Source organism: Trichoderma harzianum (genome assembly GCF_003025095.1).
Source record: "Trichoderma harzianum CBS 226.95 unplaced genomic scaffold M431scaffold_9, whole genome shotgun sequence".
NCBI lineage: Eukaryota > Fungi > Ascomycota > Sordariomycetes > Hypocreales > Hypocreaceae > Trichoderma > Trichoderma harzianum.
In genome coordinates, this window is record NW_020209257.1 from 1,363,234 (window position 1) to 1,387,271 (window position 24,038).

Sequence of the window (24,038 nt, forward strand, 5' to 3'; positions counted from 1 at the left end):
GACGCGGCGTCGGCAGCGTACAATATGCCCGTCGATAATTCTCCCCGAAACGGGCGGGGGTGTGAAGATTCTCAATTGACTAGCCTTCGGTTCTTCATAGGGCATTTTCCCATGTTCCTAGTTTCCGAGGTGCTCCAACGGAGGAGGGATACGAGAACGGCTAGCGAAGCCCTCATGGTGGTAGCCCTCACACGCGTCCCGCTGACAAGGGCTTTTAACGCCGCCAGCGCTAGGCGCAAATAAGATCTTGGGAACTGAGGGCATCCCCGGAAACGACCCCGAAGCAAGCAGCAGGGTTGGAGAACATGCGGAGGGAACGAGCGAGAGGGTGTGTGCAACGATGCTTCCAAGAGTTCTGGACGGTGGCTCGTGACGCTTGCTCGGGGTTCGAACTCGGCATTTGGCCCCATCAGCACGACGGGAGGCAATTGAGATTGACGATGTTCCGAGCACTGATGAAGTCAGATTGATTAGATGGGTGGCACAGTGGCAGTGAAAACCGGAGAGTGGCGCGTACCGGCCCCCCAATAGACAAGAGACCGACTGCTCATCATCGACTTTGCGGAGTCTTAGTCTTAGCCGCGGCATATTGATTCTCAAATTACTTGCTCAAAACAGGCAGGCCAAGGATCGAGGCGAAAGGGACCGAAGAGGGAGAAGAGACCCAATCACCTGCATCGTTGATGTTTCGGAGCCCTACCCTGTGCGCAAGCTCGCGCAAGCTCGAGTAATGCTCGAGTAATGGATGGGATGATGGGTTGATGGCTAAAAGGGACGACCAACGAGATGGAGATTGCAGAAATGCGTAGCTTGCTTTTTTTACTGGCAGCCTGGAGCATCCTCAGCGCGGCAGGCCAATAGTAGCGCCGATAACGCCAGCCCATGCCTGTAAAGGGCCTGTAACGGAGCGTGCTAACAGCCCGCTATGCCTGTAACTGGGAGATACAAAGCCACTAGGGGTCCCGTAAGCACAGAGCTGTTACTAAAGGAAATGGACAAGTCGATACGATATTGATCCCCACCTCCACCTCCGAGCCTTGCAGACTGGAGCAAAGCAAAGCAAACCACCAAGACAACAGGCCAGGAATGACGAGATATCGCCCGCAGAGTCTCCCCAAAGGCGTCGTCTCTGTGCATGCGCGATAAGGAGGAGCTTGGACTTGACTTGGAGCAAATCACAGCCTGAATCATATCAGATGTGGAATCACCCCGATCCCGATCCCGGCCATGCAGCACGCACCGTAGAAGAGCCTCCACCAGTCTCGCTATCAATGCCCGAGGAGGACGCAAACTCGGTATCGAGCCACGATGACGGCTCCAGCGCCGACGAAACCACGCCTGCCGTTGCATCGTCGTCGCAGAATGGATCGACGGGCGCGTCGGGCAAGAAGCGCAAGCGGACCAAGTATCAGAAGACGTCGTATGTTGTGCTACTCTCTCTCTCCCCTCTCTGCCTTGACTTGCTTTTGCCTCATCTCATCTCATCACATCTCCTCTTTTGTCCCCTATCTGCCCTGGCTGTCCTTATCATTGCATGTCAATGTCACAGGTCATGTCATCGCAGGCTTCCCAGAATGAGTGAATGTGACAACTCGAGCCGCCGTATCAGACCAGCCACGCTGACCCTCCCAGTTGCGAGCTCTGCAAGGCGCGCAAGGTCAAATGTGACCGCGCCGAGCCAGCATGCTCATGGTGCGCGCGGCATAACCGGACATGCGTCTATCTAGAGAGGCAGAAGCCCGGCAGCCGCATAGGATTCAGTCTGGAGCTCGAGGCCAAGGTCAACCGCATCGATGCGTTGCTGCAGAGCCTGGGGCGGCGCGTCGAAGAGCACATTGCCAACGACCACCTGGCCGTTTCGCAGGCTCAGGGGCTATCGCCAGCCCTCAGCAACCACTTGCCATCTCCGGCTGACCCTTATCATCAAGATAGCTCAAGACTCGGCCACGTGGGAGCTGCCAGGAGCACTCCTACGCAAAGGCCGAGTCTTGTAGCCCCTGCGTGGGATGCAAGTAACGGCGACCTTCATCAAGGCGGCCGGATTCCATCTCATACTGGCTCAGACTCATCCGCGGTAAATAACTCCTATGCTCAAACTTATCCATCTTCCAGCTTTACGGCGCCTCGAAGAGGCCCCTCATCCATATCCGCTGCCGTTAATGACTTTCCCCCTCACGACATCGTCTATACTATCGTCGACCTCTACTTCAAACACTGCAACCCTTGGTGTCCGATCTTGGAACGCAAAACCATATTCGGCGTATTCTTCGGGTCGACTTCTTTAAATGAGCCAGACCGTGTGCTTTTGCACGCCATCGTGGCAACCACATTGAGGTTTTTAAAGGATCCCCGCTTGACTCCTGAAATGAGGGCCCATCACCATGCTGTTTCGAGACAAATCGTCCAGATGTATGCAATGGAGAATGTGAGTGTTGCGGCACTCAGGGCTTTGGTCATTCTCAGCTTGGACGAGCTGGGTACCTCAAATGGACCTAAAGGGTGGAATCTTCTCTCTCTTCTTGCACAAAACGTCAAGCAACTCGGGCTTTGCGAGGAAAGTAGCGTCTATCTGTCAGTTCAGTCTGACAACCTACCACACACGGGGTCGATACGAAGAGTTACTGCTGGGCGGCCGGAGTCATGGATCGAGGATGAAGGCCGCCGGCGAATATGTTGGATGGTCTATCTGCTCGATCGATACGCTACAATAGCGACGACGACGTTTGATTTCATGCTGGAGGACAGAAAGATGCAGAGGGTCCTTCCATGCTCTTACGATCTCTTTTCAAGAGACGTTCCAGTCGAGACGCGATCCTGGATCTCGTTGTCTCAGCCGTATGGCACTACGGGGTATGCTACCAATAAACCGGAGAACCTGGGCAGCTTCTCCTACCACTGTGAGATCTTGAGGATACTCAGCAAAGTGCACAACTTCCTCAAGACGCCCGTCGATATTACATCTTCTGCCGACGTGGCCAGTTGGCGAAACAACTACCGCTCTCTAGACAGTGCACTGGATGGCTGGCTGAGGAGTTTGCCGAGTGACTACAGCAAAATCTCAGCCCTCTGCCACTCTGATCCTGGCAGTAGGGTAGCAAACTGGTTCATGTTGCATGGCGCCTACGTTACGTCCGTTGTACGGCTACATTCGTCGGCGGCATATCCGACAGTCAGGTCGCATCTCTTCGTCCCGTCGTATTACGCAATGCAACGATGTTTGTCCGCTGTCCAGAGCTTGGCAGATATTGCACGAGACGTCTTCGAAGCCAGTGGGTTAGATAACCTCGGCCCTCCATTCGTCTTTGGTCTCTGGGTTGCCGCCAGGCTGTTGCTGGTCCATGCGGCCTCGATAGGCTGCCCCGTCGATCCCAAAATCGAGTTCTTCATCGAGATCCTCGGCCACATTGGACAGTATTGGGAAGTCGCCAATAACTATGCCAAAATCTTGTCTCGAGCTGTCCAGAGAGGGCGGCAGGGAGACATGAACTTTACAGCCATGCGCAGGTAAGTTGCATAGCCAATTGCGCCGTTCCTTTGTTACATTTCCACATACTTACAGCCGTCATTAGGAGCGCACATGATCTAGCAACTCTGACATCCTCCTCAAGATTATCGGGCTCAGAGCCGACCTCAACCCAAGTCACTTCCCTAAGCGAGCTCGACAACATTGACATCTTCGACTTCTTTAACTACCCCAAGTTGCTGGAGCCAAGATCAACAAACGGTCAAGCATGGCAAACGCAGGGGGTTAATGGGCTGACGGGGGAATCCATGAGGATGCCAGATCCAGAGTCGGACTGGCTCGGATACAATTCGCAATTTCAGTAACCGGGGACGGCGTGTAAGATTTCGATTTAGCGTGAATGATTGATTATGAACAGCGATACCAACAACAGCGATGTACATGTGGAAGCGGGTGCTTCGGAAATGAGTGTTTAGATATTTGATCAAATATTTATGAGTATACAATTCCACAGTTACGATTGCGCAATTTTTGACGAATACATGTTGCATTGCAAGGTGCTAGGCCATATGTTGATTGACTTTAGAAGTGCTTATCGTCTAATCTACGCCTATGACATCTCTACCCTATTCTCCTTTTCTTACTAAAGACCGACGTTGGCCTTTTTCAAGATGTAGAGTAGGCAACTCTTCAACATATCTGAGCCAATATTCAAGCATTCTTACTCCTTGACGTCCTGAAGCTTTCCAGTCTTGATATCATAGACATATCCGTAGACCTTCAAGTCCTTCCTCAGGTAGGGACTGTCCTTAAGAATCTTCATATCTTCAACAACGCTTGCTTTCAAACTACAACGGCTGCGCATTAGCATCAAGTTCCATACGAGATTAATCCAGAACTAGCCCACTTACTCGAGAATCTCCAAAAAGTCCATCTTGGCAATCTCAGCGGTATTTTCAGGTGCCTTTTGTGTCAAGGAACTGTGAAGGAAGTCGTTCCGGAGGTGAGTAAGTCCGCAGTCTAGCCAAAGTCTCATTAGTACGTGCTAACCCCAAGCGGTGGGAACAGGAAGCTCTACCAGTGTGGTGGATGACGATGACTGCGCCAACGCCAAGCAAATGATCGATGCAGATGAGCGATCGTAGGGCTTCGCTTGCGCGTCCGCCAGCGTTTCTGACCTCGCCGACTTCTAAAGGGGAAGAGTTAGCAGCTTATTGCTTGAGGTTTACAGAAAGGCCGTAAGCATACTCATTCCGAATCCACCCAAGAATTGGTCAGGAAGGACACGCGGGTCGCAACATGTTACTGTATAAGAAAGAATGTTAATGTTGGAGAAACAGAGGGAGGGTGGTGGTGAATGACTTACCGACCATGACTGCGCTTGCGCCAGGTGGCAGAGAGCCCCTCAATTGTTCCAAAGTTGGCAAGGGCTGATGAGTCGACGAGCATTGTCTGTCAAAAACATTGTGTTAGAAGGTGTTTCTAGGGTAGGGGTTGTGTAAGAGTCGTACTCAGCATGTTGGAGCATGCCCTGAACTTGTTCTTCTTGGGATGCCATTTTGTAGTTGTGAGAGTAGACACAAGAGTTTTGAGAGAGAGGGAAAGAGGGCGGTAGGAAGAGTTGATCAGGCTTGAGAGTAGAGAATGGATTCCAGAGAGGAAAAAGAACCCTTTTTATACTGTCTTCTTGCTCGGTTTATATCTGCGTTTAGGGAGCTCTTCTTAACGCACACTGCATCTCATTGTCAAAAGTCTTGGCGCGATGGATTTCCTGAAGGAGTATAGGGGCTGAGTATACCTAAATCGGTATAGCTATGTATAATCTCACTGTTTCTTACATGGCTGTCTCTCCCTTCTCCTCTTCATCGCAAAGCTTATTCCTTGTAGATATTAGCTACGGTGAGACCATGTTACAACAAATTTGACTCAAATATCTCTGAATAAGATTATTTATATTATACATTATCCCAAATTGGCTTTAAAACCTGGCCTATTCAAAAGTAGACAGCTCTTATGTAGATTTCCTAGTAACCGTCTCAACCGAAGGTATATGCGATGCGAGTAGTATGCCCATCGTTTCTAGTTTGGCAATAAAATTCTCACACCACACGACCTCCTTCGTCTTTTTTTCCTCCCTGAAGATTTGCAACGCCACGTTGATAGGATAAAGTGTTGCCGCTGGGCCATATAGCCCCATTTCTGGTTGGAGATGGTATCGCATGCTCTGGCAAATGTCTTTTGCGAGCGCTACCCTATTTTCTGGTGAGATCGTAGCCCGCTGCTTCCAAAGGCATGCCACATCAACTCCATTCTCCTTAGAAAGAGCTAGCAGAGTCGATATTGAGAGCTGGATAACTAAGAGAAAGCTCCAATAATGAGACATCGTGTTGGCCACTAGGATGGTCACGAACTCGTATGAGATTGGAAAAGAAGTTTCGGGGTCCAGAGATGATGCCACAGGCCACCACAACACCCTGCAATCTGTGCTAGTTTTGAGATTTGCTTCCCAGTCCTCAAGGCGAAGCATTTGTGTGTCGAAATCTTTGAAGAGAGCAACAATCTCCTCTTTCTGCTGCTCTCGATTGGAGCTAGAGATTGCGTCTAGCCGCTGCAGAAGGGATGGCAGACCAGAAATCTCGTCTAGCAGACTCTGCATCAAAGATTTTGGCTCGGACGAAAAAGGTTCTGTTTTCCACGCAGGTTCGTCTAAGAAGCTTTCTTTTCGTTGTTGAATTGCCCCGAGTAGCTGTCGATGTCAGTGGTGTTGTCGTTTACTTATATGCGGTCCGTGACTCACCATGAAGATCCGGAAGCCCGTAAAAAGCTGGTGCAGAACGCCTGATTTGAAAGCATCTGGGCCATTCTCTTGAACTAATTTGCATACACCTCGAGTGTGCGCTGACCATCCATTATGCTCGGTGCCTAGTAAGACCTATTGAGAAAAATGTTGAGCTTCTGAATTGACAACTGGGGCAATGGTCATACCTCAGCAAGAGTCAAGCACAGGATTGTAGCCAATATTTCTTCAAATGACACTTCTCCAGCCATAGCAAGGCTAGATTTTAATAAACAAAGAGTCTCGCCATAGGCCTCAAGTGCCTGTAGGGTTCTCCTCAGAATTGAGTAGCCCAGCGATTTGATCGCAAATTGAAGAACATCTGGATGTACCAAAGACCGTGCTGTAATCTCTGGAAGTAGAGTGACCCAAGAGCCACACACTCGAGAGTCGAGACAGGCAGCTGTGCCGTCCACGGTTCGGACCAATGATCTTTCCTGAGCAGGGGTGAAATTGTTGATGATGACCGAGATGAGGTAGTCTTGCTCCGTTGAGAATGCCTCATCAGCCTGAGCGACTTGGAATTTGATTGCGGGTCCGGCTGTTTGCCGACGCCTGGCCCTGGGTTTCTTTTCGGACCCCTTTAGGGAGCTTGGAGAGCTCGGAACATCCTTCGCCTTTCTTCGAGACTTCCGAAGTCCAACATCTCCCTCCACAAAAATTGTTTGACGATGGTAGCCGCCACACGATCTTCCTGTCAACAAGCACTGCGAACACGATGGCGTTTTTTGATCACACTTTACCAAATTATCACGACTGCTCTCTCAATGAGAAGCTGCTCGACTTACCGCGATTCTCCGGACGGCGCAAGTGCTGCACCTTTTCGCTTTTCTGAACTCGCTCATACCTCATGCAAGCTCGGTGTTCAGAACAATTACAGTCTTGGCGGAGGCTGTATCCGATTGTGCTCGGAGATTTAAAGGAAAGCGATCTGACTTTCTGCTTATTACGTGTGTGACATGTTCCCTGACAAATCATGAGCAGGAGGCGTTTGGCCCAAATAGGCAACCGAACGCGCCAAGACTTGTGGAGTTTTCCCACAAAAAGCCGAGGAAGATGACACTGGCTGAACTAACTCCAGAGAAGATGATTCGCGGTCATGACGAGAATATAACGATTGGTGTGAATTGGGTGGGTTTGGGAGATGGGCCGGAGTAAGCGAATCCGAATCCGATGCGATGAACAGAATCCAATCCCCGCTCTTCTCGGATAGGTACGATCAATGATTACTATTTCTGAACTTATGTAAACAGGTTTGAAGATGTACTTAAATCTCGAGTTGCTCGGCTTGACCCAATGTAGCCCATCTTTGTGTATCCAAGAATCCCTAAAATGGTCGTTTCATCAACTTCATCGCTTCTCCTCTATGCCGCCGCTGGCTTTTCCGCCTTCACGGTGGCGGCACACACGCAGATGGGCTTCGATACCGTGCTGCCCTCTATCAGGAAAGCAAACCCAACAGATCCGGGCCTGGTGGCTGCCAAAATCGGCTGGATGGAGTTGAATCAGGGCTTTGTCTTGATGTGTATGTTTATTTTTCCCCACTTGTATTTACCCTTTTAATTATTGAAACGACCACTTCAAGCGAATGGTATTAGAGGTGAACAATCAGCAGGGATTCTCGTACTTCAGAGATGAAATGGAGAACCAAGAGGAAGAGAGAAACGAAGCTGGCTGAAAGCTGACAGATTTAAATAGCAATAATGGCGGTAAAATGGGCTCGTCATGGAATCACTGGCCCGTACGAGAAAGCTTTTGCAGCCGTCTATTCGATCAGCCAGGTGTTTTTCGGGGCGTGGTATGCCAGAGTAGGCTTTCCGGTGATATTGGTGCCACTTTGGGGTATCCCAGCTTTGATTGGGTTGAGCCAGTTGGTTTGAAAACAGCAGGAGTGTCTTTGCAATGTACGCCATATGGTAGGAAAGCTGCTCAAGCAGAAAAGTGAAAGCGTGCATGAGACTTGTTCCGCGGGGAGGACACAATTTTGACGGAATTAACAGATGAGCATTGTAATTATAAATAATGTACTTGATTCAATTTGCCGTATTCCTCTATCTGGTCCCTTTGAAGTTTTTCATCTTTGAAAGTGTTAGTTATCATCTTCCACAGCCTCTTGACCTCACTTTTGGCGCCTAGCTCTTGGTGTGCGAACCGCCAAAGTCGATGAGCCAAGCATCATCACTACCATCGGCGAGATTTTTTTCAGCCTTGCTTCGCCCTAAACGATTCCTGCGTGATATAGTTGTGAAATCGTTTCGTCAATCTGCTTGACCCACCTCCATGCCGACATATGTCAGCAGCATGCCAAACACCTGATGATTTTCATCTCGTATAATACCAAAAAGACGCAAAAGGCGCGAGATCTGTGGCATCTCGTCCAAAAAGCGTCGCGAATCTTGCTATACTCGCGAATCTCGCTTAAGAGAAACCCTTTGTCCCGCTGCGCATGAGCTTTGAGAATGCGCTACTACTCTCCGATGGTAGTGGTTTGGCGGTATAGGCGAGGGCGGACTGGTTGCGTTCTTATCTCCGCATCAGAACATCACGAATAGTTTAAAGAAGGTCATGTCGGACAGGCAGCCTCGGGAGGATGTATATAACCCGTATAACGGACAATTTCTATGCCGGATCTTGATATACATAAGTAAGAAAGAAGGAGAATCGCTGCAAGCTTACTCTGTAGCTTCAATTTGGCTGAAAATGAGGAGAGGTGACTTCACAATCTCGTTTTTAGAGTCACTGGCGGTGTAGCATTCTAACTCGAAATTTCCTACACTCTTTAGAAGCATAAATCATTTGTCTTCAATAAAGGCAACTGAGTAAGCTTTAGAGTAATAAGGTGAACGACAACACAACAGTTATTTAACAAGGCCACCATTTCTCGTCCAGGCCCTCAACATTTAGGGTGTAATTTTCAGCGTAGTTCACATTGATCCATGCTGGAGCCGGCGGAGTTGAACTTGACACAGTCCGGGCCTATTGTTACGACGATCGTTTGCTGGATATGTACAAGTGCTCCCTTACTGTAAAGTAGATCTCAAATTCTGAATGACAATCCGACGAGGCCGTTGCTTTCATCGTATCATATGCATCTTTCCTTATATAAGCAAACAAGCAAGCAAGGTATGTGTCACCTAGATGTTCACACGATGAAAAGATTGAGAAAATTGAGCAATAATATAGTTCTATCGGTTGATACAAAGCGCGAATTATGATCCAAGTACATGTTCAATGTGCCAATTACTCTTTACCTTGGGCCTTCCTCTGAATAGCGAGCATCTTCTGCACCGAAGGGCGCTGCAAGACCCTGTTGTGCCATGCAAACCAGTCAGGCCATAACTTCTTACGGCCCTCAGCAGTTGCAGACTCTTCATCGCCCTGTAGAACAGTATCCAATGCCAGGTCCCAAGGAATATATGCCAGATCAGCCAGAGTAATCTTGTCTCCTACCAGGTACTCCTTGCCTTTGAGGGCGCGGTCAACAGTGGTGATGGTCCTCTTGACCAAAGCTTGAAAGTGCTTCGTCGAGCCCTCATTCTTGAGGATGTGTTGCGCAATCAGACCCTGTTCGATTTGAGTATTAGAACTGGCCAATCTCCAATAAGTGCATTATTCTCAACAAAACTTACCTGGGCAAAGAATGGTCCCTGTGAGGCCGCCTGAAACCCGAGCCATTGCTTGACAAGAAGCTGATTCTGCTCGCCCTCCACGCTAAAAATACCCTTCTTATCGTAATGATCAACCAAATATTCGCTGATCAGGTTGGACTCTGTCAGCTCAATGCCGGTTGTGGGGTCCTTAATCCATGGGACACGTCCAGCTGGATTTTTCTTCAAAAAGTCTTCGTGCTCAACACCACCATTGGCATCTCCAAAGGTGAGGTATGTAGCGTTGTAAGGAATTCCCAGTTCCTCGAAAAGAATAATATTCTTCCAAGGGTTGGGGCCATCACCTTTATGAAAAGTCCATCAGCTTATTGCCCAACAGTTATACTGTTAAAGCACAGATCTTGGTGGTATACTTACGGTGAGAATAAAAGTCAATTGCGTTGGTTGCCATATTCTTCTTTGTTGTTTCCACGTTCTGAGATTGTGTCTTGTTAGAGGTTGTTGTATGTAGTAGTCCATGTCTTTGGAGAATCTTTTTAATGTCCATGTCCTGAATGATACGAATTTTGGGGATACTCTGGGTTGAGATACTTATACTTTTTCAAAGCCCTATGTCATTTACATTCACTCGTAGCATTCGCACTCCATCTTTGTTATTTAGTAAACCTTCGCACCAGTTCGGGAGCAATACGCTAGAATTTTCGGCCTTTGGTCAGTCCTCGCAGATGCTTGTTTCTTCATTGGGCCGTAGACACCATCAAATTTGACAATCAGAGAATAGCTCTTATGATTTGATACCCAAAAGTACTTAGTTGATGGCGCGGCAATTAAAATAGTAAGTATATTATAAAGCTGGACATTTCTAACCCTACCCAAGTAGTGGCGCAATCGTTTTTGCTTCTTTAACCCAGCTGTAAATGGACATGAGTAACAAGCCATGTGTAACATGCATTGACGCAGTTCCATTGGGACTCAGGATTCCATGTCAATTGAGTGTAAAGTGGGGAAGGCATAGTTGGACATGACACAGCTAGAGAGCATTATTAAGCTTGTGAACATGAGATCTTGAGAAAATGAGATCACATTGCGATTTTGACCGCAGCTTCGTCCGCAGCTTCGTCCGACCAGTTCATTGCGTGAATTGACTACTGTAGGGACTGTAGGAGCAAGACCCCAATCTGGTAAAGGCGAGCGAGAGGCGTACACGGGGGGACGGGAGCCCAAGTCTTGTGGAGCTGACTGGGAGCTTTCCCCCAATCGTGGTCTAACGCGGAGTTCTCCGTGTCTAGTTTCTGTCGGCTAATTTCGATGTTGCGCTCGAACTCGACGGGAAGCGAGAGAGTTGGCGTAGAAGGTCCGCAAATTAGAGAGTTGCAGAATGTCCACCAGCATATCCGGGCGACTTTCCATGCGTTAGTCTCGCAACGATCGGAATATGCGGACAACGATTTATTCTCCCGTCCTATTAGATTCAACCCTGCGAAGCACTATTCGAAGCTCTCTTCCATGGTGACAGGTGCCTATGCCACTGGGCAGTTAGAGTTTTAACGTTTGATACTTGGCTATCCCCGGAGCGGAAACGAACGGTTTCCTAATCAAGTCTTGCCCTCGCATGATGTGCCCCGGGGCGGTTGAGATCTACGTCATGCATGAGTAAGCATCAGCAACTGCTGGACATATATGTGACTGAAGATAATGGCATGTTTCTTTTGCATGTTTCTTTTGCATGAGCTCTTCAATATCTTAAAATCGATAACCACCAGTATCAGGGTTCCACCTACCGAACACCTAACTTTAACATGGATCCGAAAGACACGAGCCCCTCTATCTCCTCTTGGAACGACAGTCAATTCAGCTATGATATGCAAGGTCCAATGGACATGACATATGACGTACGTGAACCTCTCCTAGCCAAAGGATTCCTTCAGAAGCGGGGCTGACAAGTGATTAGGAAGCATTTACGGAGGTGATGCAGTGCTTTTTGCCCATACAGCAACCAGATTTCGCCGCTCTTTCATCAACATGCAGTTCTCCAATCAAACCATTCACTCCACAGTCATTTAATGGAATGTCAGACGGTTTAGTCGACACACTAAACCCATCATTCTCACCTCCATCAAGTCGATCTCAATCGCCTACATCATCATCACCAACATCACAAATTGATCTAACAGTAATACACAAACTTTCAAAACGGCAGAGGAATAGAGATGCGTAAGTATACTACTAAAGCCCCCTAAAGATAGTAAAGGGGAGTAGGAGGCTGACATAGAACATCAGGCAACGAGCGTATCGAGAGAGGAAGGAGAAATTGCTTCATACTCTTGCAGAAAAGGTGGAAAAGCTTGAAGCTGCGTATAACGCAGTAAAAGAAGAGCGCGACCAGCTTCGGCAGAAGCTGGATAGTTTGACCAATACTCCTCCACCCACAGAAGGCGACATTCCAACTTACAATGATCAATTCGCCTCTTTTACCAATTTCCAATTCGACAACTATCTATTCAGTAATCTGCCACGACATCAAATCGTATTGCCACTATCATGAGAAAGATGGCGGCTATTCATTATCACCTGACAGTTCCTTCTACTTTGTCTTATTACTCACATTATGAAGCGTATACCTAGAGAGCCATGGGATTAGGATGATTCAACGAACAATAGACTTGTACTTATATAGAACTCTACTAATGATGGCCGATAGCTTTTAAAAAAAGTCTATTGAGTTACTTACTACTTTTTAATTCTGTTGTTGATGAGTATGTGGTAGTGAAGTATCGTATGCGTTGATTGGGCCTTTTAACAGAATCTACATATGGATTTTGCCACGTATGAGCTAATATCCTTTATGACGGAAAATCATTGGTAATTTACTGTAGTTTATACAGTAACTTCAAGAGAAGACCAAAAGTAAGTTTATGGTATAGAACATGGAAGACAAATTCTGCCTCTTTGTAAGAGACAGAAACTATGTTACTACTGGTGAATGATTATCCATGGCAAGAAAGAAGAAAACCTTTAGTTTCTAGAATTTAGGGGTCTAGCTGTTGAATCACATGGTTCACTCAACTTGATTCAGAATTTCTCTCTCCTACATCTAATGCGACTAGAAATCTGCTCACACCATTGTAAGTAGCCACGGCTACCGTAAGTTCCACAATTTCTCTGCTGTTGAGACCCGAGTTTTGCAGTTCCGTGAATATTTCTTCCTCTACTGCAATGTCCTTTGTCATGGCGTCTGCATATCTGAGAACAGCCCACTGGTCGAGATTTAGGGGTCCTCTTTCCGACGGTCGCAGCGTTTCAACTACCTTCATTTTTGCCGAGTCGAATCCTTCGCAGCGATGCAACATCGCTATGTGTCCGTCATATTGATACCAAGCTCGGTTAAGCAGGGCAACGCGGCAGATGGCAAGCTCCAGCAGATCAGCTCGCAAGACCGACCCTGAATAGATTGCGCCGAAAAACGAATGCCAGCCTCCGGCTATCATAGGCGAATGAAGTAGAGTTCGGTCGAGAGACAGTAGCCCAGATCTACCACGGCGAGCCAGTATCTGATCAAGCACCGCTCTGCCCGCAGTATCAAGACCGGTGGGCGGATTAGGTATGTAGGGAAGACGCATCTTTCGCCCGGTATCTTTCGACAGCTAGTAGTGCGATAGCGGATAGAAACACTCTTTACAATAGTGAGCCATCAGTGTTTATTCGCAATATCTTTTCGAGTTGCGCTGATAATTGAGATGCGACTTATATATAGGTATGCATATCATTTGCCATGAGACATCTCGCTGTCTGGATCGCAAACGAGAGTTGGAAAAGAACATTTTCCTATGGCATCTTATTACTAGTAATGCTGTAGTAGGATAAGCCAAGAGCTGCTGCACGTTGAATGCTCGCATTATTAGCGCAAAGCTCGCAAGGAACCAGGTGGGCATTGAGCAAACCTTTTGAACATGAATCTTACTTGTGACCGCTCCGAATTGGAGCGGACTTGTGAATTAGTCTGGCTATTCCCGCCTTGCTGTGGCTTCTTTAGGTTGGAGGGTGGGTCAACTAATGGGGTATTAAGATGAGGAATCAACAGCTGAACAGCAATGCCCATTGGCTAATAGATCAGTCATCAAATTGTGCCCGCATATTGGGTGATATTTGGAACTCCGCGCGTATATGCAGTTGCATTCCGAGAGAATACCAGCAGATGGAGCACAATCTCGATAGGGTTGAGAAAAGAAAAAGAAGCAAAGTGACGAGGTCTGCTGAATGAGAATATTTACTTCAGTTAGATGTAAACTGCTGTAACATAAACTCCTAAATAAAGTAATAAAAGATTAATAATGAGGTACAGCAATGGAGCGAACTGGTATTTTTGGTATACTAATAGTCCGCCGCTTTAACTTAGCGGTGTTATGCTTTTACCACTGCAATGAGGAAATAATTAAGGAATCAAATTGGTTCGCATTTAGTCATTCTGCCTCTTGTAAGCCACCGTACTGGGAAATTTGTAAGCCACAGATGTGAGCACTGACAACTAAGTGTATGAACAGGAATGATGTGTGTGGCAGAACATGGCGAACGACATATTCAATATATAAAGCAGTACTAGAAGTAGACCTGATTTACAGATAGTGAGCACAAAAAGTAATAGACATATATATTTATAGGCAAACGCCTTACAACAAAGATGTCATTCACGAAGCAGCGAGTTGAGTTCAAAACTCAGGATGGAACAACCCTTCGCGGGAACTTGACATTGCCGGGTGTATCAAAAGCACCAGCTGTTATCATGATCACGGGGGTACGAATATTTTTGATCGACTGATGTACGCAAAAGAGTGAATGAGTTGCTGATGCACAATTTTTCTAGCTCACCTTCCTGAATGAACATGGTGCAGATGACACTGCGGAAGCATTCCAAAAAGGTGGTTTTGCCACGCTACAATATGATCACCGCCATTAGGGATCGAGCGACGGACTACCTCGACAGCATGTAAACCTCTTCCAGCAAGCCGAAGACTTGTCAGATGCCATCTCATATATGGCTGGCAGATCGGACATAGACGGCGATAGGATTGCAATTTGGGGGATTGGTCACGGCGGAGGAGTTGTCATACAAACAGGCGCGTATGACAAGCGCGCGAAGGCGGTTATGGTGATATCTCCATTCTTCTCTGGGGAGGTTGATATGCTCAGATTTCCGCCAACGGCTTACCAAGACGCATGGGAGGAGCGTGCCGCGCGGATTGCAAATCCCGGGATTGAGCATAAATATGTGCCAATCTTTGCGGAGTCGATGGAAATGGCTGAGAAGAGCCCGCTGGATAGAATCATTGGGAATCCTCAGGGGTTCTTCTTATGGAAAACGTCCAAGCCATTGTCAGATGCTGCAGGAACGCCATGGGAAAACAAGCTGACGCTTGAGAGCTTGTATTGGCAGAGCAAATTTGAACCGACTGCATCGATACACCGCATTTCTCCTCGCCCGATTTACTGGGTTGCGACGGATGCTCCGCTGCTGCCAAATTACCAGGACCAAGTTCGAGCTTATGAGAAAGCGTTTCAGCCGAAGCAATTTCGCGGTTTCCGTAGCTTAGAGGAGTCTGTTGTTGGTCCGGCACACGAAAAGAACTTGGAGGAGCAGGCCGACTTTTTGAAGAAGTGGGTATAATAGGCAGTTAGACACAGTAATCACCGATTGACATTGACAGTTGTTTGTCAAATTATGCTACAGGATAGAAAGTCGCTGAAAATTACAAATTATATACTTCTTTAATTAAGACTTTTGATGAAGAATCTCAATCACGATTATGGCATTGGTTAACGTGGCGGAGATAGGGTTGTGTTTCAAACCGAGTCTATCTCACAATTCCGCATGTGAAGAAGAGAAGAGAAGATGATATCATTCACTTGTTAGGCTAGCCTCCAATGGACCGTATATCACAAAGAATCAGAATTGAAGGTTCTGGAGTAGAATGAATGCACTGACACACTATGGTCGACTCAACTACTTCCGAGAACTCATCACGAAGGATAGCGCAGTTTCTTTGTGGCAATTCATTGATCAGTTGCATCATAATGTCTTGTGCTCTTATACTAGACTAGGCTTATTATCGCCCGATTCTCCTCAATTTATTGACATGGTACTGATCGCTATTTCTGCGCAACCAAGACTCCACGATACCTCATCCCTCCATCAAGAAGCTTTTGCAATGCTTCTGTAGCGCCAGCCGCCGTTAGTGGGAATTCTTCTACAACTGGGGCGATATTATGGCGAGCAGCAAACTCCAGCATTTCGCGATGAATCTGCCGCGTAGCAATCATATTTCCTTGGATTCTCAAGCCACCCATTATGAGACCCATCGCTGGTACCGAAATGTTATCAAAAGAAACTGTAATCGGGTAAATTTTCCCTTCTGGCGCCATAATGGGTAGGAACAGGTTCCAGTCTGGTTGAGCGTTGCTTGTAACCAGTAAGTGATCAATCGGAGCAGAGATTTCCAGTTTTTCGACGCCTTTTGTCGTATAGAATTCACTTGCTCCGAATGTCATCGCTTCAGCTCTCTTTTGCTCAGTGCTGGAGAAGACGACCACTTGACATCCCATTTTGGAGGCAAACTGAATAGCCAAGTGGCCCAGGCCTCCCACTCCAATAACGCCTACTCGATCCGTGGGGCGAATGCCATTTAGCTTCAACGCGTTGAAGACTGTGGAACCTCCACACATCAAGGGACCGGCGTGGCTCGACGAAATATTGTCCGGTATCTTGTAGATGAAATCCTCTTTCCAAACTGCAGCACTTGCGAACGAGCCTTGGTCAAAGTTGGCAAGACCAAACATTTCTTGTTCTGCGCAGAAAGTCTCCCTGCCTGTAAGACACTGTTTGCAATGCCCGCAGCTGTTATATTGGTATCCCCATCCAACACGGTCACCTCTTCAACGGCACAGAATTAGTGATTGCCAATGATAGAGATTGAATGTGACTTACACCTTGAATCTAGTTACTCCTGAGCCAATCTGTTTTACAATTCCAGATCCTTCATGGCCAAGAACCATGTCTGCTTGCCGATAATGCTACAATTTTCGTTAGTTGTCGTTTCGTGGCGGAAGTAAAGACAGTTGATCATAGCTTACATAGTCGGTGAAGCAGACACCGCTGTGTGTCACATCAATGACTACCTCGTCGGACTTGACTTCGCGTGATGAAGTTGCATCGACGAGTGTACCGTCGGGAGATCCCTTCACAACCTTGAACTCGACCATGATGACTGAATTCCTACTATATCGTGCGAAGATTTCTGTTTGCGGATCTGGGCTCTTGTTCATGTGGAATTGCCAAAATAATGATATTAGTGTTTATTTATACTCAATAGCAGATATTACCGTCAATCCAATAGTGAAGAAATAATTAATGTGTACGCAAGTATCGTCTGACACTCATGTGGTGTTGCAGTGTGTAAGTGCCCCATCGGATACGCTAATTGCTGTTGTATCTAGCGCTGATACCAATAAGGATATCGGTTTAGGAATCAGCGAGATCAGTCATTGGGCGACTGAAACTTTTTGGTACCCGAATTATGAGTTTCATTTATAATCTTTAGCTATTAGTAATTACATTCTTGATACAGTTGCTTCATGCTGTTAGGCAAGCAAACCGGCCACGTAATTATACAAGTTGAATACCTTTCCTGAAGTCGTTGAAATGTAGCGGCGTTCATGATGGCATTCGGTGTCGCCTATTGCGTGGTGAATTAGCCATCAGCCACTTCACAACACAGAGGGGGCTACACTTGTGTCTTCTTAATAATTGACAAAGCGATCATACTTCTACAGTAGTAGTATTAGAAATGAAATGTTAACTTACACATTCAACTCCACTCTGGATTACAAGAGCGAATGAATGTTCCTCAATCGGAAAGTTGATTCCAATCTAGGAATGGTTTTGGTAATTATCGTTTAGCCAACTGCGATTTGAATCTACGTTTTTTTGCACATCAGAGCGATGTTCGTAAAAGATCGTATCACTATATAGACTCAGTTTCTCTCTCGAATGAGTTGAAAGATAAGCAAACATCCATTGACCAAGACACAACATACAGCACAAAGAGCAATACTTAACATCCAATCAACAGCACTCGATACAAAATGGTTCAACCTGTTCAACCTGCTATCGAAATTGTCGTCACTGACATCGGTGATCACACAATCGATGATGTGTCCACGCAGGATGGAAAAGACTGGTTAGAGGCATTTAGAGCAGGAGCTGAAACGATTCCCGGCGTTGTGCGAGCTTGCTGGGGCCGAAGCTACAGAGACTCTAACATTGCCATGCATTTCATCGGTATGAACCCTTGGCAAATATGCTGCGATTCTTTAGGTCTAACAATATAGATTACAAAAACACGCCGTCAGCATGATGTGCATAAGAGAGACGATCTTGGTGGAGCTGTTCCTGAGTCGCTGTGGCATATCATGGACAGAGAGAAGACTGATCTCTACGTCATTATCCCAAACACCCCCGACCGAAGCATCCTCTATGCACCACAAACCAATGTAGTCTTCTTCTGGGGTATCGATGAAGACGCATTCAGAGCGAAGCAGGATGAATTCTTCACTGCCATTGAGAAATCAGATTCCTGCTTTGGCTATATCTGGGGCGAGATCCAGCCACCCGTGCTTTCTGACAAGAGGGGTTATGCTGCATTAGGCAAAGGAGGAGTGATGATCAGCGGATGGAAGAGTCGTGAAGAACACGATCGAGATGTTGCAAAGCCTAGAGTTGTGGAAGCATACAAAGCTGTTTCAGCGACTGTCAAGAGGACCGATATTTGGGGAATGCAGGTTTCTATCGTGGAAGAGAACGGGCACTTCCACAGGTGGCAGCGTTTGACTAACACAGATGTTACGCAATGGGACCACTCCAAATGGCCAATCGCTTGATTGGCCAAGCTAGAAAGCACCTACATGTTACATACATTAATAAAATTGTTACCAAAGAAAATTGACTTCAAAATGGCTACAAAACCTGGCATCTTTTGGTGTATATTGTGCGCTGGTTGCCATCATGCAGTCATCTCTATTGTAATTGACTCTCATCGAAGAGGCCACAGTAGCTGTGGTAATATGGAGTAGACCTTTGCTGTGACTAATTGTGAGTCTCTATCTGGCCAAGGTGCCTGTTTTGTCTTTGCACTTAAGAACGGCAGATTATACCTCCAATCTAAGGACTTTTGTTGATCGTACAAGTAGGCAGCAAAGGTGAAGGAGACTTGGATTGATGCGATTGACCCTTAGCAGCCTTTACCCGCATAACACATGCAGCTCATAAACCATATGTAGGCGATCCCGAGGCGCGGAATAAATGACGTAATTAAGTCTATGGATCTATAACACCTTTTTGCTCTTCTCTCTATCTTACAATTCGTACAAGTTACAGAGTGTACTTATTGGCTTCCAGCAACCACCGAACTGCCGTTGCAAGCTCCATCCCCGCCTTACCGGTCGTTGGCAGCTGAGGAAATTGAACGAACCTGTTGTGGTTATTAGCTCGAAGGCTGAACTAGAAAAGTTTATCATGACTTACCAATTGGGCAATTCGTAGTGATCAGTTCGAGTCTGGACACCGGCTAGGGTCAGGTCCGTCCATAGCAAGGTATGTCGGGGGGAGTCCCTTGAGGTCTGCCCAAACAGGGAAATGTTCTGCTTACGCGCCTGGTGAAAATGCGCTGGCTTGGGTGTATTTCATCGCCGCAGCGGAAAGTTCCGTCCCTGCGAAACGCACTTTTTTCTCCAAAAAGCTGATGGGTATTTTTGAACGGGGAACATTTACTAACACGACAACCGCATTCGTCATGCTCCATCACATTTGGAACTGCCGAGAGATGGGCGATAACTGGACCAAGACTCTGAAGCAGACACCTTCAGTACTGGTCTTGAAATAAGATCAAAGAGGAAACTGAAAGGATAGAAGATGAGCCTCCTCTCACTCCAGGGTGCGAGTGTTCATAATACTATTACAATCAACAAAAATTAGGTCAAGCACCATTATACGAAGGGAGAGCAATTACTCATTGCATGAGGACGCTAGGTTCCGAAGCAGGGTTAAGGGCAGGCAAGAGAAGCCAAAGGTTTTTGATATAGAGTTGACTCCCGGTTTTCGGAGAGGTAGAAATGGAATCTCTCAGTGAGAAAAATATCTCTCAATGACTATAATTGGCTCCCTTTAACAAGTAGAAAGAATAAGAAATAGCAAAGTGTAGGATTGTGATTCCATGTATGAAAAGACAGAGTACAAGGCAGCATTTCACATTGTACTGACTCATTTTAGATTAAACGAGTAAGTTCGTCGCCTTTAGAGATCACCCAATGCATTAGCCAGGAGAGAAGAGAAGAAAAAAGCGGATCTATAGACTTCAGCCTTATCCTAAATGAGCCATTTGATTCTATATCATCTTCTAGAGCTCTGTCGTCACTGCGGAGATCCCGACGCCATCTCGGACGAAGGTTACAGCAGCTAGTAGAGATTATACATAGCTCTTTGGAATTTTTACTGGTCCTTCGATTACAGTTCGGACCAAACAGTAAGTAATAAGTGAAATGCAATAAGATTTTGTTTGACATGCCACATGTGTTGGATATAAAATGTCCACAAGGAATTGAAAGGATATCATTAACAACACACAATCTAGCGATACATTGATCATCCCATCAAGAGATACAAGACGAAGACAACAGCATTACAGTAACAAAAACACTTGTGATCGGCAAACCCAGCAGCAAACATTGTACACCACACCAGATCGACGTCTCATAGCAATTCAATATCACAGCAAACCAAGATGCCTAACGTACTTGTTATCGGACCCACTGGCTATGTCGGCTCGGCTCTTAGCGAGCAGCTCATTCGCAGCGGTGATCATTACGTCTACGCCGCATCTCAGAGTGAGGAGGAAGGATTCCGCCTCGCTACCAACGAAATTATTCCCCTCAAGGGGAGCCTTGATTCTCCTCAGGCGGCATTTGAACTCATTAGTTCAAACAAAATTGATGTTATTGTGGATACTACCAGCTATAACAACAAGACAACCAAGTCGAGGCTGCTAAGCACCATTGTGGATGCTGAGAAGATCAGGCGGGAACAGCTCTCCAAGGACAAGCACCCCATTCAACCAAAGCTGGGTTTTGTCACTGTGAGCGGAATATGGACTCAGGGATCGACTGAGGATCCTTACGGGAGCTTTCAGAAGATGACTGCTGAATCGCAATCAGCAGTACCCGAAGAGGGCCTTAACGAGTCAAAGCTTCTATATGAACAAGAGGTTTTGGCGTCTAGGGCAATCCTTGATGTCGCTGTCATCCAGCCATCGTTTATATGGGCTCGAGGAGGTGCCTCTTGGACTCGCATCCTGGGCCCTCTTGTTGAAGGAGCGCGCACAGGATCTACTGCTTCACCAATATTGATGATGTGGCTGTTGCCATTGAGCTGGCGGTGAATAAACTGCAGCTAATCAACGGAAACAGCGTGCATCCGGTGTTTGAGCTGGTGGGAGATCAGTTCCCTATTGGTTTACTGTTTGAGCGCGACGCTCATTATTTTGGATGCAAGAGGAAAGCAGAATTGTACAAGCCTGAGAAAACAGGCTTCTTGGATGTTATTGGCGGGAACCACAACGCCAATAGAACCAAGGCTGAGCAAATTCTAGGGTGGTATCCTAAGAAGCGATACTTCTTGAGAGACACGTTCATCTACGCCAATTCATTCATGGCAGCTTTGGCACTTGCCAAGCGCAAGTAGGTGATACGTAGAAAAAGTATTCAAATTGTAGAGTTAGTTTAAGAATAGAACTGGTCATTGGGAAAACTTCTGTCATTCCCTTGATAATCTTGACATTTTATACTGCTGAGTTCGTGCAAGTTCAGTAAGTTGTAAAAGTGATAAGGAGTGAATAGGCCGCACACAACTGGAATCCAAATAAGGTTTACATTATGTACAAGATATGAACCCATAGATACAATGAGAGTGCTTGCATCTCCCGATTCTATTTACTTTATTTGTTACTTTTTTTTCGTAGCTGCATCTTTACGAGCAGCTATTTCACCTAGCATAATCAACATTTGGCTTACTCTCTCCGTCTTTCCTGGCTTCGGATAAACAGTTGCCAGAATAATGCAAGTTAAGTCTTCACTCCTTTTGCCATCGCTGCTGATGTTTATTTGTTTGTTTATTTATTTTATTATTAACGTCCACTAAGTAATCTAGTTACATAAGTCCTTATCTAAGTATTAGGATAGTAAAAGCTGCTGAGTTTAAATTAGGCATTTACTACGTTTTAATATAATAAAGGAAATAGGGAAGTGTTAGTTTATTTTATATATTTATTTTTATAAAAGGGGGGCTATATAGGCTTATTTCCTTTACTAGTTTTTAAAAGTCCTTATACCCTCTATTACTAAAAAGGTATTAAATATAAGTAGTTTTAAAATATACCTCCCTTTTTAATATATTAAGGAGAAAAAGGGTTATTATATAGTACTTTATAAAGTACTCTTATATTTTTAGTTTCTTATATTTATAAATAGGCCTAGTATTATATTTAAATTTTTTATAATATTTTATAAAGTTTTTATATTTAAACTTTTTAACTAATAGCCTATATAAGATTAAGTATAAAAATTATAGCTTTAGGGGTATAAGGGGGGCTTTATAAAGGCCTTATTTATTAGTTTTATAAAACTTTAGGAATTATTATTTTAGTTATTATTTTATATTTCTTTATATTTTTTTTTTACTTATTTTTTAATAAAGGTAATAGTAAAGTAGTTTTTTAAAAAGTAAAAGAGTTTTAAATTTTTTTTTATTAATTAATTAGCTTTTTTATTTTTTAATATATTTTTATAACCTAAAATTTAAGTTATTTTTATAATTATTTATAAAAGTAGTCTTTAGGTAATTTAGTATAACTTTATATAAGCTCCTTAGGATAAAGTAAAAGTTAGCTTTAGTATTTTATTTACTACTACTAAGTTATTTAAAAAAAGTAAAATTTCTTAAATATTTAAATTTATAAAGGTATATATTTTAGCTAGTTTTATAATTTTAAAAATATCTATTACTTTAGTATTATAAACCTTTATATTAGTAAAAGGATTATATATTATAGTTTTTTTAAAGTTATAGTATATAATAACTCCCTAGCTTATATTACCTTATTTATTTTATAAATTATTTAAGTAAGCTAGGAGGGTAAACCTAGGGAGGCCGTTAAGTAGTTTTAGGTATTTTTCTACTATCTTTAATTTTAGTAGGCTTTTAAAGTCTAGGCTTACTTAAGCTACTTTATTATTTTTAGTAAAAAAAAAAAGTTAAACTATTTTCCTTACTAAAGCTATAATATATTATAGTTAGGTAAAAGGAACCCTAGGGGTGTCAGAGCCTATTTAAAGAGGGCGCGGTCGCGCAACGGCCGCGCACCGGCCACGTTACGGGGGCGCAAGTTAAGGGTTACGAAGCCCTTAGCTTAGTAATAATACTATAAAAAACCTAAAATCTAAGGAAGGAATTAAGGAAGGCAGAGATAAATACAGTTACTTCGCTACCCTAAGCTTACGTATTCGCTATATAGTTACCTATAATTATCCCTTATCCCTCTTTATTTTCTTCTACTAACCCAGCTTTTAATAGATTTATCTCTCTACTTATAAAGGGTAAAGGGACCGTTGAAGATAAGGATAATTGCCAACGAGACTTATTCGTATAGACTATAATCTAGTAGCCGTAAGGCTGCAGTCCTGCAGACTTAACTACATACGTAACTGCAAACCCCTCTGCAGGTGACTTCGTAAATAAGCACTGCGACCCTCCTTTAACGAAAGACCCCTGAGCTAAGTTAGCTTAAATCCTTTTTATTAAAGGAACTGTAAAAACGTACTACAGCCGCAGTTAAAATATAGAAGAAAAGAAAGATAGTATTATAAGACTTTGAAGCTATAGGGTAGCTAGTCTTATCACTGGTCTAGTAACAAAGGGTAAAAAGGATCAAATTGATCAAATTTGCTTATTAAAATATGTTCATTGAATTGAATTACTAGTACAGGAAAACTCAGGAAAAACCTCTCTTATTTATATTCCAAAAACCAGTAC

At 45.0% G+C, this 24,038-nt stretch overlaps 11 protein-coding genes across 11 annotated transcripts; 6 read left to right on the forward strand and 5 right to left on the reverse strand.

The window, feature by feature from the left end:
* Nucleotides 1-935: 935 nt before the first annotated feature.
* M431DRAFT_120385 (hypothetical protein) lies at nucleotides 936-3,989 on the forward strand. The gene is made up of 3 exons (XM_024912095.1): nucleotides 936-1,420; nucleotides 1,633-3,504; nucleotides 3,570-3,989. The coding sequence occupies exons 1-3, from the start codon at nucleotides 1,197-1,199 to the stop codon at nucleotides 3,826-3,828; spliced, it is 2,355 nt and encodes a 784-aa protein (XP_024772653.1). The 5' UTR covers nucleotides 936-1,196; the 3' UTR covers nucleotides 3,829-3,989.
* Nucleotides 3,990-4,099: 110 nt separating this feature from the next.
* Nucleotides 4,100-4,769, reverse strand: M431DRAFT_476343 (hypothetical protein). Its single transcript, XM_024915462.1, has 4 exons — nucleotides 4,712-4,769; nucleotides 4,542-4,652; nucleotides 4,375-4,483; nucleotides 4,100-4,311 (listed from the first exon to the last, which is right to left on the reverse strand). The coding sequence occupies exons 1-4, from the start codon at nucleotides 4,713-4,715 to the stop codon at nucleotides 4,185-4,187; spliced, it is 351 nt and encodes a 116-aa protein (XP_024772654.1). The 5' UTR covers nucleotides 4,716-4,769; the 3' UTR covers nucleotides 4,100-4,184.
* Nucleotides 4,770-5,398: 629 nt separating this feature from the next.
* On the reverse strand, nucleotides 5,399-7,160 carry M431DRAFT_532627 (hypothetical protein). Its single transcript, XM_024920867.1, has 4 exons — nucleotides 7,088-7,160; nucleotides 6,449-7,036; nucleotides 6,261-6,395; nucleotides 5,399-6,209 (listed from the first exon to the last, which is right to left on the reverse strand). Exons 1-4 carry the CDS (start codon nucleotides 7,142-7,144, stop codon nucleotides 5,475-5,477), a joined length of 1,515 nt encoding a protein of 504 aa, XP_024772655.1. The 5' UTR covers nucleotides 7,145-7,160; the 3' UTR covers nucleotides 5,399-5,474.
* A 458-nt stretch (nucleotides 7,161-7,618) lies between these two features.
* On the forward strand, nucleotides 7,619-8,344 carry M431DRAFT_522076 (hypothetical protein). The gene is made up of 2 exons (XM_024920492.1): nucleotides 7,619-7,824; nucleotides 7,998-8,344. The coding sequence occupies exons 1-2, from the start codon at nucleotides 7,632-7,634 to the stop codon at nucleotides 8,177-8,179; spliced, it is 375 nt and encodes a 124-aa protein (XP_024772656.1). The 5' UTR covers nucleotides 7,619-7,631; the 3' UTR covers nucleotides 8,180-8,344.
* A 1,195-nt stretch (nucleotides 8,345-9,539) lies between these two features.
* Nucleotides 9,540-10,358, reverse strand: M431DRAFT_557611 (hypothetical protein; the record flags this gene model as incomplete). The annotated part of the gene is made up of 3 exons (XM_024921480.1): nucleotides 9,540-9,808; nucleotides 9,925-10,251; nucleotides 10,325-10,358. 3 exons carry the CDS (start codon nucleotides 10,356-10,358, stop codon nucleotides 9,540-9,542), a joined length of 630 nt encoding a protein of 209 aa, XP_024772657.1.
* A 1,348-nt stretch (nucleotides 10,359-11,706) lies between these two features.
* Nucleotides 11,707-12,452, forward strand: M431DRAFT_497298 (hypothetical protein; the record flags this gene model as incomplete). The annotated part of the gene is made up of 3 exons (XM_024917577.1): nucleotides 11,707-11,799; nucleotides 11,859-12,121; nucleotides 12,188-12,452. The coding sequence occupies 3 exons, from the start codon at nucleotides 11,707-11,709 to the stop codon at nucleotides 12,450-12,452; spliced, it is 621 nt and encodes a 206-aa protein (XP_024772658.1).
* A 517-nt stretch (nucleotides 12,453-12,969) lies between these two features.
* On the reverse strand, nucleotides 12,970-13,527 carry M431DRAFT_497299 (hypothetical protein; the record flags this gene model as incomplete). Its single annotated transcript, XM_024917578.1, has 1 exon — nucleotides 12,970-13,527. The coding sequence occupies one exon, from the start codon at nucleotides 13,525-13,527 to the stop codon at nucleotides 12,970-12,972; it is 558 nt and encodes a 185-aa protein (XP_024772659.1).
* A 1,058-nt stretch (nucleotides 13,528-14,585) lies between these two features.
* On the forward strand, nucleotides 14,586-15,569 carry M431DRAFT_497300 (hypothetical protein; the record flags this gene model as incomplete). Its single annotated transcript, XM_024917579.1, has 2 exons — nucleotides 14,586-14,699; nucleotides 14,862-15,569. 2 exons carry the CDS (start codon nucleotides 14,586-14,588, stop codon nucleotides 15,567-15,569), a joined length of 822 nt encoding a protein of 273 aa, XP_024772660.1.
* A 482-nt stretch (nucleotides 15,570-16,051) lies between these two features.
* On the reverse strand, nucleotides 16,052-17,161 carry M431DRAFT_90623 (hypothetical protein; the record flags this gene model as incomplete). The annotated part of the gene is made up of 3 exons (XM_024924168.1): nucleotides 16,052-16,832; nucleotides 16,887-16,972; nucleotides 17,033-17,161. The coding sequence occupies 3 exons, from the start codon at nucleotides 17,159-17,161 to the stop codon at nucleotides 16,052-16,054; spliced, it is 996 nt and encodes a 331-aa protein (XP_024772661.1).
* Nucleotides 17,162-18,043: 882 nt separating this feature from the next.
* M431DRAFT_522078 (hypothetical protein) lies at nucleotides 18,044-18,838 on the forward strand (the record flags this gene model as incomplete). Its single annotated transcript, XM_024920493.1, has 2 exons — nucleotides 18,044-18,239; nucleotides 18,330-18,838. 2 exons carry the CDS (start codon nucleotides 18,044-18,046, stop codon nucleotides 18,836-18,838), a joined length of 705 nt encoding a protein of 234 aa, XP_024772662.1.
* Nucleotides 18,839-20,736: 1,898 nt separating this feature from the next.
* On the forward strand, nucleotides 20,737-21,692 carry M431DRAFT_557629 (hypothetical protein; the record flags this gene model as incomplete). Its single annotated transcript, XM_024921481.1, has 2 exons — nucleotides 20,737-21,315; nucleotides 21,381-21,692. 2 exons carry the CDS (start codon nucleotides 20,737-20,739, stop codon nucleotides 21,690-21,692), a joined length of 891 nt encoding a protein of 296 aa, XP_024772663.1.
* Between the last annotated feature and the right edge of the window lie 2,346 nt (nucleotides 21,693-24,038).

What these genes read in the sequence shown, in the direction of transcription:
- M431DRAFT_476343 (XM_024915462.1), bottom strand. An exon ending in CATCGTCATCCACCACACTG is followed by an intron (nt 4,484 to 4,541) that starts GTAGAGCTTCCT and finishes GACTTTGGCTAG; the next exon opens with ACTGCGGACTTACTCACCTC. An exon ending in GACTTTTTGGAGATTCTCGA is followed by an intron (nt 4,312 to 4,374) that starts GTAAGTGGGCTA and finishes CAGCCGTTGTAG; the next exon opens with TTTGAAAGCAAGCGTTGTTG.
- M431DRAFT_120385 (XM_024912095.1), top strand. Translation starts at nt 1,197, where the DNA reads ATGTGGAATCACCCCGATCCCGATCCCGGCCATGCAGCACGCACCGTA. An exon ending in ACCAAGTATCAGAAGACGTC is followed by an intron (nt 1,421 to 1,632) that starts GTATGTTGTGCT and finishes TGACCCTCCCAG; the next exon opens with TTGCGAGCTCTGCAAGGCGC. An exon ending in AACTTTACAGCCATGCGCAG is followed by an intron (nt 3,505 to 3,569) that starts GTAAGTTGCATA and finishes AGCCGTCATTAG; the next exon opens with GAGCGCACATGATCTAGCAA.
- M431DRAFT_522076 (XM_024920492.1), top strand. Translation starts at nt 7,632, where the DNA reads ATGGTCGTTTCATCAACTTCATCGCTTCTCCTCTATGCCGCCGCTGGC. An exon ending in TCAGGGCTTTGTCTTGATGT is followed by an intron (nt 7,825 to 7,997) that starts GTATGTTTATTT and finishes AGATTTAAATAG; the next exon opens with CAATAATGGCGGTAAAATGG.
- M431DRAFT_532627 (XM_024920867.1), bottom strand. Translation starts at nt 7,144, where the DNA reads ATGAGCGAGTTCAGAAAAGCGAAAAGGTGCAGCACTTGCGCCGTCCGG. An exon ending in TGTGCTTGACTCTTGCTGAG is followed by an intron (nt 6,396 to 6,448) that starts GTATGACCATTG and finishes TTTTCTCAATAG; the next exon opens with GTCTTACTAGGCACCGAGCA. An exon ending in CGGGCTTCCGGATCTTCATG is followed by an intron (nt 6,210 to 6,260) that starts GTGAGTCACGGA and finishes TGACATCGACAG; the next exon opens with CTACTCGGGGCAATTCAACA.